Source organism: Podarcis bocagei, assembly GCF_964188305.1.
Source record: "Podarcis bocagei genome assembly, chromosome: 1".
Taxonomy (NCBI): domain Eukaryota; kingdom Metazoa; phylum Chordata; class Lepidosauria; order Squamata; family Lacertidae; genus Podarcis; species Podarcis bocagei.
The window spans coordinates 124,106,448-124,122,477 of record NC_138125.1 but is presented as its reverse complement, the minus strand read 5'-3'; the positions used below and the strand labels follow the sequence as shown (position 1 = coordinate 124,122,477).

The 16,030-nt window shown below is 44.3% G+C and overlaps 2 protein-coding genes across 5 annotated transcripts in view; both read right to left on the bottom strand.

Moving 5' to 3' along the window:
* Positions 1–885, bottom strand: part of ANKAR (ankyrin and armadillo repeat containing) — a 61,015-nt gene extending 60,130 nt beyond the window's left edge. For 2 of the 4 annotated variants that reach the window (XM_081194357.1, XM_081194359.1), the window contains exon 1: positions 787–885. The gene's annotated coding sequence lies outside the window, so the exon portion shown is untranslated. The remainder of the gene's footprint in view (positions 1–786) is intronic. The other 2 variants (XM_081194358.1, XM_081194360.1) reach the window with 2 other exon arrangements.
* A 3,677-nt stretch (positions 886–4,562) lies between these two features.
* ASNSD1 (asparagine synthetase domain containing 1) lies at positions 4,563–15,810 on the bottom strand. Its single transcript, XM_081171905.1, has 5 exons — positions 15,631–15,810; positions 12,591–12,644; positions 9,234–10,791; positions 8,120–8,301; positions 4,563–5,133 (listed from the first exon to the last, which is right to left on the bottom strand). Exons 3-5 carry the CDS (start codon positions 10,701–10,703, stop codon positions 4,878–4,880), a joined length of 1,908 nt encoding a protein of 635 aa, XP_081028031.1. The 5' UTR covers positions 10,704–10,791; positions 12,591–12,644; positions 15,631–15,810; the 3' UTR covers positions 4,563–4,877.
* Between the last annotated feature and the right edge of the window lie 220 nt (positions 15,811–16,030).

Sequence of the window (16,030 nt, the reverse complement as noted above, 5' to 3'; positions counted from 1 at the left end):
TCTGCGATTGTAAGGTTTTTTTAAAAAAACAAACCAACCTGTTTTTAATATTTTAATTTTAATATTTAATATTGCCTTTTAATTGCTGTAATCTGCACTGGGGGCTTAGGGTGGATAGCAGGCAATAAGTAAATAAATAATAGAAGTTTGCAATAACTAAGCAATTTCTTATGGGACAAGAAAGTCCCCTCAGATATCCTGCCCTGACTAGGGTTGTCATATGTCTAGATAGCTGGGATTTGGCCGTCAGAAGCTGCGTCCGGGCGGAAATCACTGAAAATGTCCTGGGAAATCTGGAGGTAAAGCAACTGCCATGTTGGTATTGTAGATTTTGGCGAACTTTCTTTAAAATACCTCAAAAATGTCTCAACAACTTGGGGCAAAACTTTAAAAAGCTTGACAACTTTGCCCCCCTGCTCCAAAAAATACCTCAACAACTATGACAAGCCTAGCCCTGACACCATTTTGAACTGGGCCCTTATGAAAGCTACAACAAAATTATTATTATTATTACCATTTCTATTTAAGCATGACCTGAAAAGTAAGGTAAAAGGAAAAGTCTACTTGGTTACTGTTTTTTTCTTTTTAAACTACCCACTGGAACATGAAGGTACTGAAAAGCCTCAAGGGGAAAAACCACCTGCAATCTTGAACACCCATTCTAAACTGTATGTTTTCTGGATTGTGGGAGGTGGGTGTAGAGGGGGAGAGAAACAGAAGATTGCCGTAGTTAAGAAAGAAAGTGCAATATTGCCGAAATCTCGGAAGGAAAAATAGAAGCATCACCAGAAAAATGCTTTTCCAAATCCAGGCGGTTCCAAATCAAAAGACAAGCCTGCGCAGGTACCAACCAGCAACTGTGAGGCCTTGTATCTTGACCCAGGTCGAGGGGGCACCTACTTTTGTTTCCCTCAGCTGTTGTGTAGTAGACAATGTGGGAAGAGAGGCTGCTGACTAGATGTGGTAGCCATGGAAACCAAAGAACAATGAGGGAAGTCAACAGTGAGGGAGCCTGTGGGATGGAGTCAGTAAAAAGACTGGGCAATTTCCACCTTTTCTGTGGGGGGCAGACAGCTCTTCAGTGGACCCAGACAATGTCAATTGTATTATGTGCTGTTTCTGAGTGCCCCTTCTACAGTTCAGTATGAAATAAGTACGCTAGGAACTTCACTGTGCTCGTCTGCCTGCATCCAATGGGATTTCTGACTCTGAAAGGCTGCCCTCTTCCCTATTTCACACCAAACAGCTCGCCTTTCCGAATAAAGAGGGATATTCGTGGCCACACTAGAATTTTCCATGGCCTAATCTAGGCAGCCTAGTCCATGCATAGGCAAACTCTGCCCTCCAGATGTTTTGGGACTACAACTCCCACCACCCCTAGCTAACAGGACCAGTGGTCAGGGATGATGGGAATTGTAGTCTCAAAACATCTGGAGGGCCGAGTTTGCCTATGCCTGGCCTAGTCAGTATATATTCTTTGTGGTTCTGCCAACAAATGCACAGCTGTTGTTAGCAAGCTGAAAAATGACTCCTAAGAAATGAAAATCAGAGGAGACCCGAGCTTTCGGCAAGGAGCCATCCCGCTCATGCTAATCAAAAAAGCAAATTTCCTTCATCCTCAAGGCATTTCTTCCTCCTGTGTTGCAATCCATTCTACAAAATAGCTCCAGATCTGCCATTTAAAAATATTAAGAACGTCAGGTCAGCGTGTTCCATGAGTTTTACAACCATTAATTTTATTACGATCAACAAATCTCTTCAGATTACTTACAACCATTCCACTATTGAAAGAGAAACGTCTCTGCCATCAGGAGTAATCTTAATTTTATTTCAGGATCCCGTCTCCTCCAAAAGAGAATATTCCTGTGGCATGTTAACATAGAATCATAGAGTTGGAATAGACCACAAGGGCCATCAAGTCCAACCCCCTGCCAAGCAGGAAACACCATCAGAGCACTCCTGACATATGGTTGTCAAGCCTCTGCTTAAAGACCTCCAAAGTAGGAGACTCCACCACACTCCTTGGCAGCAAATTCCACTGTCGAACAGCTCTTACTGTCAGAAAGTTCTTCCTAATGTTTAGGTGGAATCTTCTTTCTTGTAGTTTGGATCCATTGCTCCGTGTCCGCTTCTCTGGAGCAGCAGAAAACAACCTTTCTCCCTCCTCTATGTGACATCCTTTTATATATTTGAACATGGCTATCATATCACCCCTTAACCTCCTCTTCTCCAGGCTAAACATGCCCAGCTCCCTTAGCCGTTCCTCATAAGGCATCGTTTCCAGGCCTTTGACCATTTTGGTTGCCCTCCTCTGGACACGTTCCAGTTTGTCAGTGTCCTTCTTGAACTGTGGTGCCCAGAACTGGACACAGTACTCCAGGTGAGGTCTGACCAGAGCAGAACAGTAGCTTTTAGTTCTTGAATTCAAGATTGCATTCATCTGCACAAAAAAGGTTGTGATCTGTTTCGTGTTTCCCCCAAGGCCCACACTGGACTCAGCTTTTTAGTGAGTTTGGGTTAGCTAGTAGGCTACTTCTGGAATTAGTTACTACAGTGGAATTCTTCACTCTGCTTTCAGTTGCCTTTGTGCTGCTCTTCAAACATCAGTTGCATAATTTTCTTCCAGCTCAAGTGGGGAGTTTAGGTATAAGTGTGGGTCAAACAACCTGGAAAGAGATTTTGGCACCTGATCACTGTTGCAACAGTAATTTATTATCCACATTGAACAATACGATGACTGCAGCAAACCTTTGCTGATATATTAATTCTAGTGAGGTTTTCTTGGCGTCTGAACCAGTTTTGTTGTCATTTCCATCAACATCTCTGCCAGCAACTGCACCATATCTTTATTTCAGGTGCAGCTGCAGTATGGATCTACCCAATAAAAATGCACTCCGATCTCGGACCACCACACCATCCTTCCCCTCGCTTATGCAAAGGAAACTGGTGGGAGCAAGACAGCAAGCAGCTATGATGTCCTTGAGAAAGAAGATGGAACTGTCCATCATCAGACGCTTCTCCTCTAGCGCCCCTGAGGGCAGCTGCCAAAATTTACGGGCAGTATACTTTAGCAAAGATGCTAAGCAATTTTGGTCCTATTGGAAAATTCAGCACACCTGCTCTATAGCCTTCTTCACACAGGTACATGCTGCTTCTACACTCACAGAAGTATTTATGCCAGTGGTTTTCATAAGTAATTTTTATTTGATTTTACAAGTGTAAAATTATAACAATATCAAATACACACTATTGTCATATTTTTTCAACTGCATCTTATTTCTTCCTCTGTATTTTAAGTCTCTCCATGTTATCCAATGTATTTGTTACAAGCGTTGTTAAAATCCTAAAGTTTTCATTTGCTTACAGTGGTCTCTTACATTATAAATCTTTCCCACTATTTCTTAAAACTTTTGCCTTCTTGGTTCCTGAGTGTTCCCGTCAGTTTTGCCATTTCGGCATACTCCAACAGCTTAGTTTACCATTCTTCTCTGCTAGGGACTTTCATCTTCTTTCCACCTCTGGGCTCGTAGCATCTGTGTGGCTGCCCTGTGTGGATGCCCTCTTGCATCTCCGCCTCCCAAAGGCTTGCACAGCTGTTTGTTGCAGCAGCCCTGGCTACAAGCTCCGTGGGCAAATGGTGACTTTGGGAGGCACCTCTTTGGAGAAGGGGCAGCTCAGAGACCAGGGACAGCAGCAGCAACTGCCTGGAGGACTCCTAAGGAGAGGGGAGAGGAGGATGAGGGAACACTGCGCAAGGGTGGAGCGAAAAAGGGTGTTTGAAAAAGGGTGAGAGGCTGCCAGCTGGTCAAGGGAGCTGTGGACTCAGAAAGGTTAAAAACCTCTGCTCTATGTGAAAGACATAGAATCCTAGAGTTGGAAGAGACCACAAGGGCCATCGAGTCCAACCCCCTGCCAAGCAGGAAACACCATCAGAGCACTCCTGACATATGGTTGTCAAGCCTCTGCTTAAAGACCTCCAAAGTAGGAGACTCCACCACACTCCTTGGCAGCAAATTCCACTGTCAAACAGCTCTTACTGTCAGGAAGTTCTTCCTAATGTTTAGGTGGAATCTTCTTTCTTGTAGTTTGGATCCATTGCTCCGTGTCCGCTTCTCTGGAGCAGCAGAAAACAACCTTTCTCCCTCCTCTATGTGACATCCTTTTCTATATTTGAACATGGCTATCATATCACCCCTTAACCTCCTCTTCTCCAGGCTAAACATGCCCAGCTCCCTTAGCCGTTCCTCATAAGGCATCGTTTCCAGGCCTTTGACCATTTTGACATATTCTGCAGGAACAAAATATGTGCACTGGGAATAACTGTACAAGTGTACAGAGCCAGCATTGACCAATGGCTCCTTATGGAGAGATACTTGGGAGCTAATACACTGGCATTGTATAACACTTTTTTTTACAAGGGTACAGCTTAAAATGTCTGCACACAGAGCAGCTCTAGAACCTTTCAACTACTTGCTGGTTCCCTTTGTGGAATCTACTTGAGTGTCTGCTTTGATGCCCTTGGCTAAGATGTACAACTACATTAACGAATATACAGAGTCCGAGACTTTTTTAAAACCCTTTATTTTCTTTCATGTTCACAACACACAAACATCATTCAGAAATCAGGGAACATCTAGCTAGCTAGCCATGACAACGTTCCACTGAAGCCAACAGAATATCGTGGGTTGCATACATACATTTGTTCTCAGTGGGATCTCTAGCACTGATCCTGCACACATTAACTCAAAAGTAAGTCCCAGTGCTGATCCCACTGGGGCTGACTCCCAATTAAGCACACTGGCTGTATCTGGCATTTCCTGGATTGTGACTACCGTGTGATTGAGTTCGTAACAGGCTTCCCAGAATCCTGTACGCAGCTACTCGACTGGAAGTGACTGGAGTCTTGTGCATTTGTCAGATGCCTTTTCGCTGCTGTTTTCCATTTTTGCAATCCTGGAACCAAACTGAATGGCCCTCTTTGGCAGGACCGACGAGGCTGTCAAGCCAAGCTGAGCCGCTGCCAGGCGGAGAAGCAATTTCTCCCCGGTGCCTCGAGGCAGAGTCAAGTTTGCTTTCTCCCAGATGGGAAGAGAATTGAGAAAAGATACTACTTCTTCGTCAAGAAACGGAAACCTAGAATGAAAAAAGAACGCCAAGCAAAACATACTTTTAAAGAGAATTCAAAAATAAATTGCAAAGTATACTTTTGGAAAAATCCTAGAATCGACTTATTTGGCGGTTACGATCTGAGCTAATTAGTAGTTTCCTATAAGTATCCGAATGTGTGAACTACAGTGGTACCTCGGGTTACATACGCTTCAGGTTACATACACTTCAGGTTACAGACTCCGCTAAGCCAGAAATAGTACCTCGGGTTAAGAACTTTGCTTCAGGATAAGAACAGAAATTGTGCTCTGGCAGCAGCAGGAGGCCCCATTAGCTAATGTAGTGCTTCAGGTTAAGAACACTTTCAGGTTAAGAACGGACCTCCAGAACGAATTAAGTACGTAACCTGAGGCACCACTGTATTCATAAAGTTAATGGACCCCTGACAGTTAAGTCCAGTTGCGGACGATTCTGGGGTTGCGGCGCTCATCTCGCTTTACAGGCCGAGGGAGCTGGCGTTTGTCCGCAGTTTTTCCAGGTCATGTGGCTAGCATGAATAAGCTGCTTCTGGTGCAATGGAACACCGAAACCAGAGCAGCGCACGGAAATGCCATTTACCTTCCTGCCAGAGCGGTACCTATTTATCTACTTGCACTGGTGTGCTTTTGAACTGCTAGGTTGGCAGGATCTGGGACTGAGCAACGGGAGCTCACCCCGTCGCGGGGATTCGAACCGCCGACCTTCTGATCAGCAAGCCCAAGAGGCTCAGTGGTTTAGACTTCAGCGCCACCCGCGTATTCATACATACACCTAGAAAAAAACCCAAGCAGCTCAGAGCTAGACAAGCATACTGTGGGAAACTGTGGAGAGACACATCCTTCTGAGATGCGTAAACTGAAGGTCAATCCAGATAAGATAGAGGCACTGTGAGTGGGCGGTTCCTTAGACCGGATGGATGGGAGGTTGCCTGCTCTTTATGGGGTTACACGCCACCTGAAGGAGAGGGTACACAGTTTGCAGGGGTACGTCTGGATTCCGTTGCTTGAGGCTCAGGTGGCCTCGATGACATACAGCCCCTTCCATCAGCTTCGGCTGGTGGCCCAGCTGTGCCCATATCTGGATAGGATAGCCTAACTTCTGTCACCCATGCTCTGCTAAACTCTAGGATAGATTACTGCAACACATTATACGTGAAAATAAAAAATTTCCTTCCAGTAGCACCTTAAAGACCAACTAAGTTAGTTCTTGGTATGAGCTTTCGTGTGCATGCACACTTCTTCAGATACACTGAAACAGAAGTTGCCAGATCCTTCTATATAGAGAGAAGGTGGGGAAGGGTATTACTCAGAAGGGTGGTGGGAATGGGAGATTGGCAGATAGCTGAGATGAGCCTGTTGATGACTCTTAATGACTGCAATAGGTCTTACAGGAAAGGCAAGGGGTGAGAAGGTGAAAAATGGCTAAGTCATGTATAATGAGATAAGAATCCATTGTCTTTGTTCAGACCAGGTCTCTCCATGGTTTAAAGTTATACGTGGTGCTGCCTCTGAAGATGGATCGGAAACTTCAGCTAGTGCAGAATTCTGCAGCCAGGTTGCTCAACAGGGCAAGATGGTTACACCCATCCTGGTCTGAAAAGGCTGCCAATAAGTTTCTGGGTTCAATTAAGAGTGCTGGTTTTGACCTATAAAGCCTTAAATGGCTCAGGATCATGATACCTCTCCCCGTATGAACCAATCTTGAACGCTGCAATCTTCGTGTGCCTCCTCCACAACAGGTCTGGAAGACGGCAACAAGAGAACAGGCTTTTTCTGTGGTGGCTCCCTGTCTGTGCAATGCTCTCCGGAAGGAGGTTCAGCTGGTGCCCTCACTGCATATACAGTGGTACTTCTGGTTACATACTTATATTGTTCTGGAGGTCCGTTCTTAACCTGAAACTGTTCTTAACCTGAGACACCACTTTAGCTAAAGGGGCCTCCCACTGCTGCCGTGCAATTTCTGTTCTCATCCTGAGGTAAAGTTCTTAACCCGAGGTACTATTTCTGGCTTGCTTAGCGGAGTCTGTAACCTGAAGCGTATGTAACCTGAAGCGTATAACCCGAGCTACCACTGTACAGTGGACGCATGGGTTGCAAAAGTGATCCATGCGGGATGCATGTTCACAACCCGCAGTGGCGCGTCTGCGCATGCGCGAGTTGCAATTCAGCGCTTCTGCGCTTGCGCGACCACCAAAACCCGGAAGTAACCTGTTCCGGTACTTCCGGGTTTTGGCGGTTCGCAACCTGAAAAAACGCAACCTGAAGCATCTGTAACCCGAGGTATGACTGTAGTTAGTAAAGGTAAAAGTCCAGTCAAACTTGACTATGGGGTTGCGGCGCTCATCTCACTTTCATGCCGAGGGAGCCAGCATTTGTCCACAGACAGCTTTCTGGGTCATGTGGCCAGCAGGACTAAACCGCTTCTGGTGCAATGGGACACTGTGACGCAAACCAGTGTGCACAAAAACGCCGTTTACCTTCTTGCCATAGCAGTACCTATTTATATACTTGCACTGGCGTGCTTTCGAACTGCAAGGTTGGCAGAAGCTGAGACAGAGCAATGGGAGCTCACTCCATCACGGGGATTCGAACCGCCAACCTTCTGATCGGCAAGCCCAAGAGGCTCAGTGGTTTAGACTTCAGTGCCACAAGTTCCTGCATATATTTAGGTGCCAGGCAAAAACATTCCTCTTCTCCCAGACCTTTGGCTAATGAAACAATCTATGGCCTTTTAAAGCGGTGGGGGTGGGGAACTGATTTCATTTGTTGTTATGGTATGTATTTTTTGTCTTTTTATATTGAAAACCACCTTGTGATCCTTGGATGAAGGGGAGTATAGAAATTTAATAAATCAACATTTACATCATCACTCCAGCTTGCTGCACCTGAATGAAGTAATGATGCTAACAAAATATCCTCAGTTATGATGATTTAAAAAAAAATAGCCCAGTAACTTTCCCCTCCAAACAGCTTACCTAGCTTCTTTGCCATGATCCCCAATAACTCTATCATCTCGGCCAAGGTTCCTAGATGAAATTCGCCCCAGTTCCATTTCCAGTTCTTCATTCAATCCCTCCAAGCCATGTTTTTCAAAGCAAGCCCGGTGCCTAGAATAGCCGGCAAGCTGCTCATCTGCTCCAATTCCAGTAAGTACAATCTGCAATAGAGCACAACTTGCAGTCTTAGCATTTATTTACTTAACCCGCTGTACCCTAAAACACTTTTACTCCGCAAGATTTTGCATTTACTTTGGTAAATCTAATTACAGCTACATCCAAATTAAACTCTATTTAGATTTAAATAAAGTGTTTTATAAGGTTCAATTCTGTTCCAATGAACAACTGGCGATCTATTTAGACAGGAGCAGAACTGCTTTTTATTCAGCTGGAAATATGCAGAAGATGACTATTACGACTGTGCCAGATTTTCATCCCATTTAAATCATAGAGCCATCATCGTTAGAAAAAGAATACAGTAAGCGGTGTTCAAAACTCCCATTGCTCTAGGCGCACTTCGCAACTGGGAATTTCATTAGTGCAAGCAGATTCTGAGCTCTGGGCACAGTACTGCACCTAAGATTTCAGATTAAAACTGCACAGTGGAAGAAAAGGAGGACCTTTTTCTGCCTTCTCACTTCCAGCCACTTTCTGAAGAATATAGAAGAGACCCTCTTAAGAATATTAGGGGGGTGGGCAGGGGAAGGACTAGACCATGTGAAAAATGAACGTATTTTAACTGCAGTTCATTCATTTTCAGTTTGTATTCTTGTTATAAAAAAGTATGCCTAGACATTCCGTTGGCGTACCCATTAACTTAGGTTTAAGGTGCCATTTAGCTCCTAACTTTCGTATCTCAGTTTCTATCAGTGACAGTAAGCCCGTAACTTACTTACATGCATCTAACTTGTCCACATTCAATTTTACATGTGTGGCAAAAGAGCTAATAAAATAAAAAGGAACTGCAGAGTTATGCCTGCAGTATAAGCAGGGCTCACTCCCTTGTAGGCTTAGGATTGCAATACCAACTATGGAGTAAAAACAGATGTGTGTGAGAGAGTCATTAGTCATAAATCGATAGCTAGCTTTATACCTTCGCAACGCTTTTATATGGCCTTATATCTCCCTGACTGGTAATCAGGCCTTCTCCTCTGGAAGCAAACCACACAGCACAACCAATGCTATCATCCAGAACAGTGCCCAAGGGATAAACTAAATGACTTATGTGTTGTTGTCTCATTGCTTTTAACTCCTCAAGCGTAACGTTGATTTCCACGAAATTCCACGATCTGGAAGGACTGATGGTTTTCAGTTCTTCCAGCCCTGCCTTGCCGGTAATTCTGTCAGGCACGTTAAAAGATGACGAAGAGCCACATTTCACAATGCCGGTGTCATCGAAGCATCCCTGACTAGGGGGCGACTGTTTCTGTTCCTTGCTCTGTTTCTCGGTGGAACTGCTTTGCCTTCCTTGGTCTGTTACCTTGAAGGCCACATTGAGAAGATCAATGGGTTCTTCTGAAGGAACGTGCCTGTCAGCAAGGGCTGCTATGAGAATGGAATCAATGCCCCCAGAAAAAAGCACCGCAACATGGGGTTTCGTCGGAGTTGTACCTGACATTTCTCCTCTTAAATGATCGGCCTCTCTAGACAGACATAAAACTCGTCTTTCTACTGCTCTACTCAACACGTCAATAAACTGGCGAACGAGTTCCTTCTTATGGTGCTCTGCAAGAAACATCTGCAGAACTTCCACATCCACTACATTGGTAAAATCAAATAACCGGGACTCCTCCTGTGTGTTATGGGTCTCCTTATTTAATGGAATGACAGGCGCTACCAACGTGTGTGAGTCATTCACCACAAGAGACACGTAACTTGGGGAATATTTGGAAGCCATATTTAAGTCACCAAGGACCGCTTTCTCGGTAGCATTCTGTCTGGAAGGGTATTTCCAAGGATACAGCGTTAAAGTCAGCGCTTCGGATGCAGCGCAGGCCTTGAGATCCAATCTGAAGATTCCCGATGCCGGAACTTCCTGCCACGGATTACCAGAGATGGCACTTACGGAAGAAAGAACGAGAATTTTGTCTGCCTCTTTATTGAACTGCCACAGCAGACTGCGGCGGCCAAAGAAGTCTCTGCCGAACCACAAGCAATGCTCCGACGCCTGATAAAAAACAAAAGACCATGGACCCCGAATGGAAGATAACACTGACAAAACGTCCGATTCACGACAGCACATGCAAAGTTGCCGAAAAATAATTTGAGTGTCGTTCTCTTCAGCCGTTACAGGAACACCGCTGAAGATTTCTCCATTCCAAAGAAACACATTGCCACTTGTAGGATCTTCCACAGGCTGTGGAGTCAACTGTCCCCTTAAGTGAAGCACGTGGCCAGAAAATAAGCAGTGGTATGGAAGCTGGGGTACAGTCTTAATCAGTTGTTGACTACTATTGGGCCCTCTTCTCCTAAGATTACATAAAATATCCTCTTTCAAGAAACAGCCATCAGGGGGATGTACAGACAAGCTGACCACACAGCAAATTCCACACATTGTAAACATTTGTTTGAAGCCTTAGCTTATTTCTTGATTTTGACTTTCTCCGAATTCTCCATTTCCTGATGTGCCTTCTTCAGTTCATCTAATGTGTCTGTAAAAAAGAGAGGAAAACCTGTATTTAGCACATCAGTTAAAAACTGTAAAATAAAAGCATTATAAAGTATTCTAAACAGTCCATAACTGCATGCTCTACAAGTCCAATTATTGCCAAATTTAAAATGAACACTTTAAACTGCGTCCACGATCCAGAAATCTGCAATAGCAAGTAGGGGAACAACTCCTCCAATCAAATGGACTGGGCAGGAGCAGGAAATGGGGGGGGGGTGCCAATATGTAATCTATGTCCCAGCTAACAGCAGGGAAGGTAACACAATAGTCGCAACAGAAGACTCATTCTGCTAGCATTCTCATGGGCATCTACACCAGAACCTGAAAATTGAGAGCTGTGGGTTACAGAACTCTTTTGAACACATGGCGAAGGTATGAATAAAAAAAAGAGGATAGGAAAACAGGAACTTGTATCACATAACTTCATAGCATATTTTTTCCACCAGATATAGCTGTTTAATTTCACTTCTGTAAAATTTAGCAACAGCAGTATCTGAGCCTGCTATATTCCAAATACTGATATTTCTGTATTACAGTAATGAACTCCTTTCAGATGATTTATGATCACACCCCCATGCTAAAAACTGATATGAAGACAGTAGCTTCTTTTATATGAGAACTTACATTTTATAACAAAAAACATCCATCAATTCACCCTGTATATTTTGTTGAGCTAAGCTAGCTTCTTAAGTCTACCTTTTAAACATCATTCTAATTGATTTAACCTTAATCTCAGCCACATATGGAGAATATTTCAATCTTCTTTCCATCTTAATATCAGAAACCCTGTAAATATACAACTTTGATCCTCAGTAAACCTGAGCTTCCTCATCTATCGATCGATTGATCTATCCTTGGCTATTTTCAGACTAGTGATATGCCTCCCACCATCACACGACACACTTTATATGGGTCCAAGGACCAAAAATTCCTAACTGGTTCATGAAACACAGGCCCCATAGCACTAATCATCATAAAGATTTTCTGGATGGTTGCCTACATTCTAATGATGATGATGATTACTTATATTAAGGACATAATTGGGCCCATATAAAGGAACACTATCTGTACAAGTGTAATACCATGTAAAATCCGTACTATGTAACATCACGCAACTTCTCTACATCCAATCACAAATAAAAAATTAAGAGAGCCAAGGAACATACTTTTGCATTCGGATAGTGTTTGGGTTCTGTCTGCTAGAAAAAATATGTTGCTGTTGGGCTGCTGCCTGTAAACTTTCTGCAAAACAAGAAGAAAACAAGTAGGTTTAACTAAACTGGGGAAAAAATAAGTGTTCTTATTTCTGAGGTTTTTGTTACTGTTTTTGAATTTTGGTCTTAATTTACAATTTATTTATTTATTTTTAAAATTTAGAAATCACATTATTTCTCTACCATTTTTCAGGGAGGGGGTATCTTACTAGATTAGAGAAGTCTATAAGCAGGTTTATCTTAATTTTTTTTACAAAGCTTTGACACAAAAGTAGCGTGTCATGGTTTTCATTGATTAGGATCCCACTCATTCAGCGGGCACAAAGGATGCATGTGTGATTAAATTTCCTGTTTCAACATTTCTAGGGACCCATGAAGTAATTGCCGCTTTGCACGTACCTAATACATTGCAGATATCTTTCAGAACAAAAGTGGAAGGTACGAAAGCTATCACAACTCAGTTTACTCTGTGCACTGCTGCAGTTATGCGCAAATCTGGACACCACATTTTCAAAGCACCCTAGGTTTCTTCATATAGAGTTAGTTATAATTTAGCAAAAGAAATTACCCGGTTCTTCTTCAAGTTGGAAACTTCATCAACTACAACTTTTTGCTCTTTAATCTGCAACAAAAGGGAAAAGAAACTGAGAAAATGCAAATGTTCTGCTACTAAATTCAATACCACCAATACACTTGGACGTTACAGGAGCACAGCATGTGGATGGCCTTGAAGCCACACTTCTGAGTTTCCTTACAGCATCAATGGGAAGAAGTAATGTGGTTGCACCTTCTGCAAATGCACAGTAATAGAAATAGTTGTGGAATTCTGCTTTATTGATGTGTGTTTCTGTGTTGAAGGCAGCAGCTATGCCTTTAGAATTACCAACTCCATTAATTAGACTCTCATGATTTGCAAGACATAGTTGCTGCATCAACAGGCTGGCACAAGTGCATGTTTCCTCAGAAGTAAACCCCACTGTGTACAATAGAGCTTTCTTTCTAATAAGTGTGTTTAGGGATTCAGTTGTAAGATAACCAACTGCTGACATCAGGATGTTAAAATGTCACAGCAAGTTCTTTTATCTCTCTCTTGACAGCAGAGCTTAACGCTTGCTCAAGATTCTTCCACCAGAAACAATGCAAGCACAGCAACAATTAAGGGCGCCGCTGTGTGGCAGTTTCCCATGGACTTGGTGCTGCTCATGCACAATGTTAGAAACTAAGATATGAAAGTTAGGAGCTAAATGGCACCTTAAACCTAGGTTATGGGTGCAACAACGGAATGTCTAGGTGCGCTTACAAACCTGAAAATGAATGAACTGCGGTTAAAATATTATGTTCATTTTTCACATGGTCTAGTCCTTCTCCTGCCGACCCCCCTAATATTCTTAAGAGGGTCTCTTCTCCAGTGGACAGACAGTAGCTGGAAGTGAGAAGGCAGAAAAAGGTCCTCCTTTTCTTCCACTGTGCAGTTTTAATCTGAAATCTTAGGTGCAGTACTGCGCCCAGAGCTCAGAAACCGCTGGTGCTAATGAACTTCCCTGTCGCAAAATGCGCCCAGAACAATGGGAGTTTTGAACACGGCTCATGCATACAAGTTTTATTTTGTAAAAAGAACCGTTATTGTTTTCCACTAACGATATAACATCAACCAAGTGTAGAGAAACAGCAGAGCACAAATACTGCACCAATATACTATACCAAGCCATATTCATACAAGCTGAGGTAGCTGACCATTGCAGCTGCCCACCTCACAATGGGAAATTGCCACGATATACCGTATTTTTCGCTCTATAGGACACACTTTCCCCCCTCCAAAAATTAAGGGGAAATGTCTGTGTGTCCTATGGAGCGAATGCAGGCTCCCTGGCTTCAGCGATAGCAATGCGAAGCCTCCGAAGCCTGCTCTCCAGAGGCTTCGTGTTGCTTTTGCTGAAGCCAGGAGAGTCTGGTCTTTGAGGCTGGCAGTGGGGGAAAGCAGTGCTTCCCCTCACCGCCAGCCCCACAGGCTTGGGGGGCAGCGGGAAGGCGTGCGACGCCTTCGCGCGGTTCCCCGACCTGGTTTTGAGGCCAGCGGTGAGGGAAAGTGGTGCTTCCCCCCACCGCCAGTCCCACAAGCTCGGTCGAAAAGCCCGCAGGAGCCGTGCGCTCTTTAAAGGGTGTGCGGCTCCTGTGGGCTTTTGCGGGAGATGGGGGAATTCCCCCACCTTCCGCAAAAGCACGCAAAAGCCGTGCGCTCTTTAAAGGGTGCACGGCATCTGCAGGCTTTTCTACGAGGTGGGGGAATTCCACTTTAAAGTGCCGCTCTTGGGGGCTTTTCCCCAAGGAGGGATAAGGGGCTTTTGCGGGAGATGGGGGAATTCCCCCACCTCCCGCAATAGCAGGGAGAAGGTCTGGGAGAAGTACATAGGCTCGTGCAGCCTGTCCGCTGCTCCCAGAGCTGGGGGGGGGTGTGTCATATTTTTTACCTTGATTTCCCCCTCTGAAAACTAGGTGCGCCCTATGGAGCGAAAAATACGGTATTTATAAAGAACATGGTTGTTACAGAAGGCATGAAATGAAGGTGCAGACAAGTTTTACGCAACAACCACACAACGCTGTCTTCATGAAAACGCTGCCCCTCATTATTTCCCCATTTAATCTGAGTTTACCATTTGCACAGAAATCCTAGCAAGTTTTTACATGTGAAAAGGATCTAGGAGTCTTGGTTGACCACATACTTGACATGAGCCAACAGTGTGACGCGGCAGCTAAAAAAGCCAATGCAATTCTGGACTGCATCAATAGGAGTATAGCATCTAGATCAAGGGAAGTAATAGTGCCACTGTATTCTGCTCTGGTCAGACCTCACCTGGAGTACTGTGTCCAGTTCTGGGCACCACAATTCAAGAAGGACACAGACAAACTGGAACGTGTCCAGAGGAGGGAAACCAAAATGGTCAAAGGCCTGGAAACGATGCCTTATGAGGAATGGCTAAGGTAGCTGGGCATGTTTAGCCTGGAGAAGAGGAGGTTAAGGGGTGATATGATAGCCATGTTCAAATATATAAAAGGATGTCATATAGAGGAGGGAGAAAGGTTGTTTTCTGCTGCTCCAGAGAAGCGGACACGGAGCAATGGATCCAAACTACAAGAAAGAAGATTCCACCTAAACATTAGGAAGAACTTCCTGACAGTAAGAGCTGTTTGACAGTGGAATTTGCTGCCAAGGAGTGTGGTGGGGTCTCCTTCTTTGGAGGTCTTTAAGCAGATGCTTGACAACCATATGTCAGGAGTGCTCTGATGGTGTTTCCTGCTTGGCAGGGGGTTGGACTTGATGGCCCTTGTGGTCTCTTCCAACTCTATGATTCTAAGTTTCAAAACAGCAGCAAAAAACAAAACAAAACAACAGCGAAAATGCTAAATCCTGATTAAATGGGGAAAACCACAGCTTGGCCTTTTGGTGAGGACAATATCAGGTGGATGCTGCAAATAAATAAACAAAAACCAAAAACAAACAAACCCACATCCCCAAACCCCCCTGCATCCATGAACAGCACCGATTCCATAAAAAACCAAAGTGTTGGATGACCATCTCCCTCTGTTAAGGTTATGCTTTTCCCATTCACCTTTCTGTTGAGCTCTTCTTTGTCATACAGCTTCATCTCCTCTGCCTTTTGCGGTATCTGGCTCGACATCTGCTGCAAGTCCGTGCTATTCCAAGGCCACTTGCACTTCTTTCTCGGTGCGATCAGCAGTTGCTTTTTCGATGGATGAAAATCGCGCCTCAAAACCAGCCAGGATCATGAGATCTGAAGGAAAAGGAGGGGGGAAAGCTTCAGGATCAAGCCAGAGGCCCATGTAGTCTGGCATCCTGTTCTCACAGTGGCCAAACAGATTCTTGTAGGAAGCACACAAGCAAGACCTGAGCAGAACAGCAGCTCTTCACACCTGTGAATCACAGCAACTGGTACTTAAGAGTCACAATGCCTCCCACAGTGGGATGGGGAGATGGGTTACCAGAAGGGG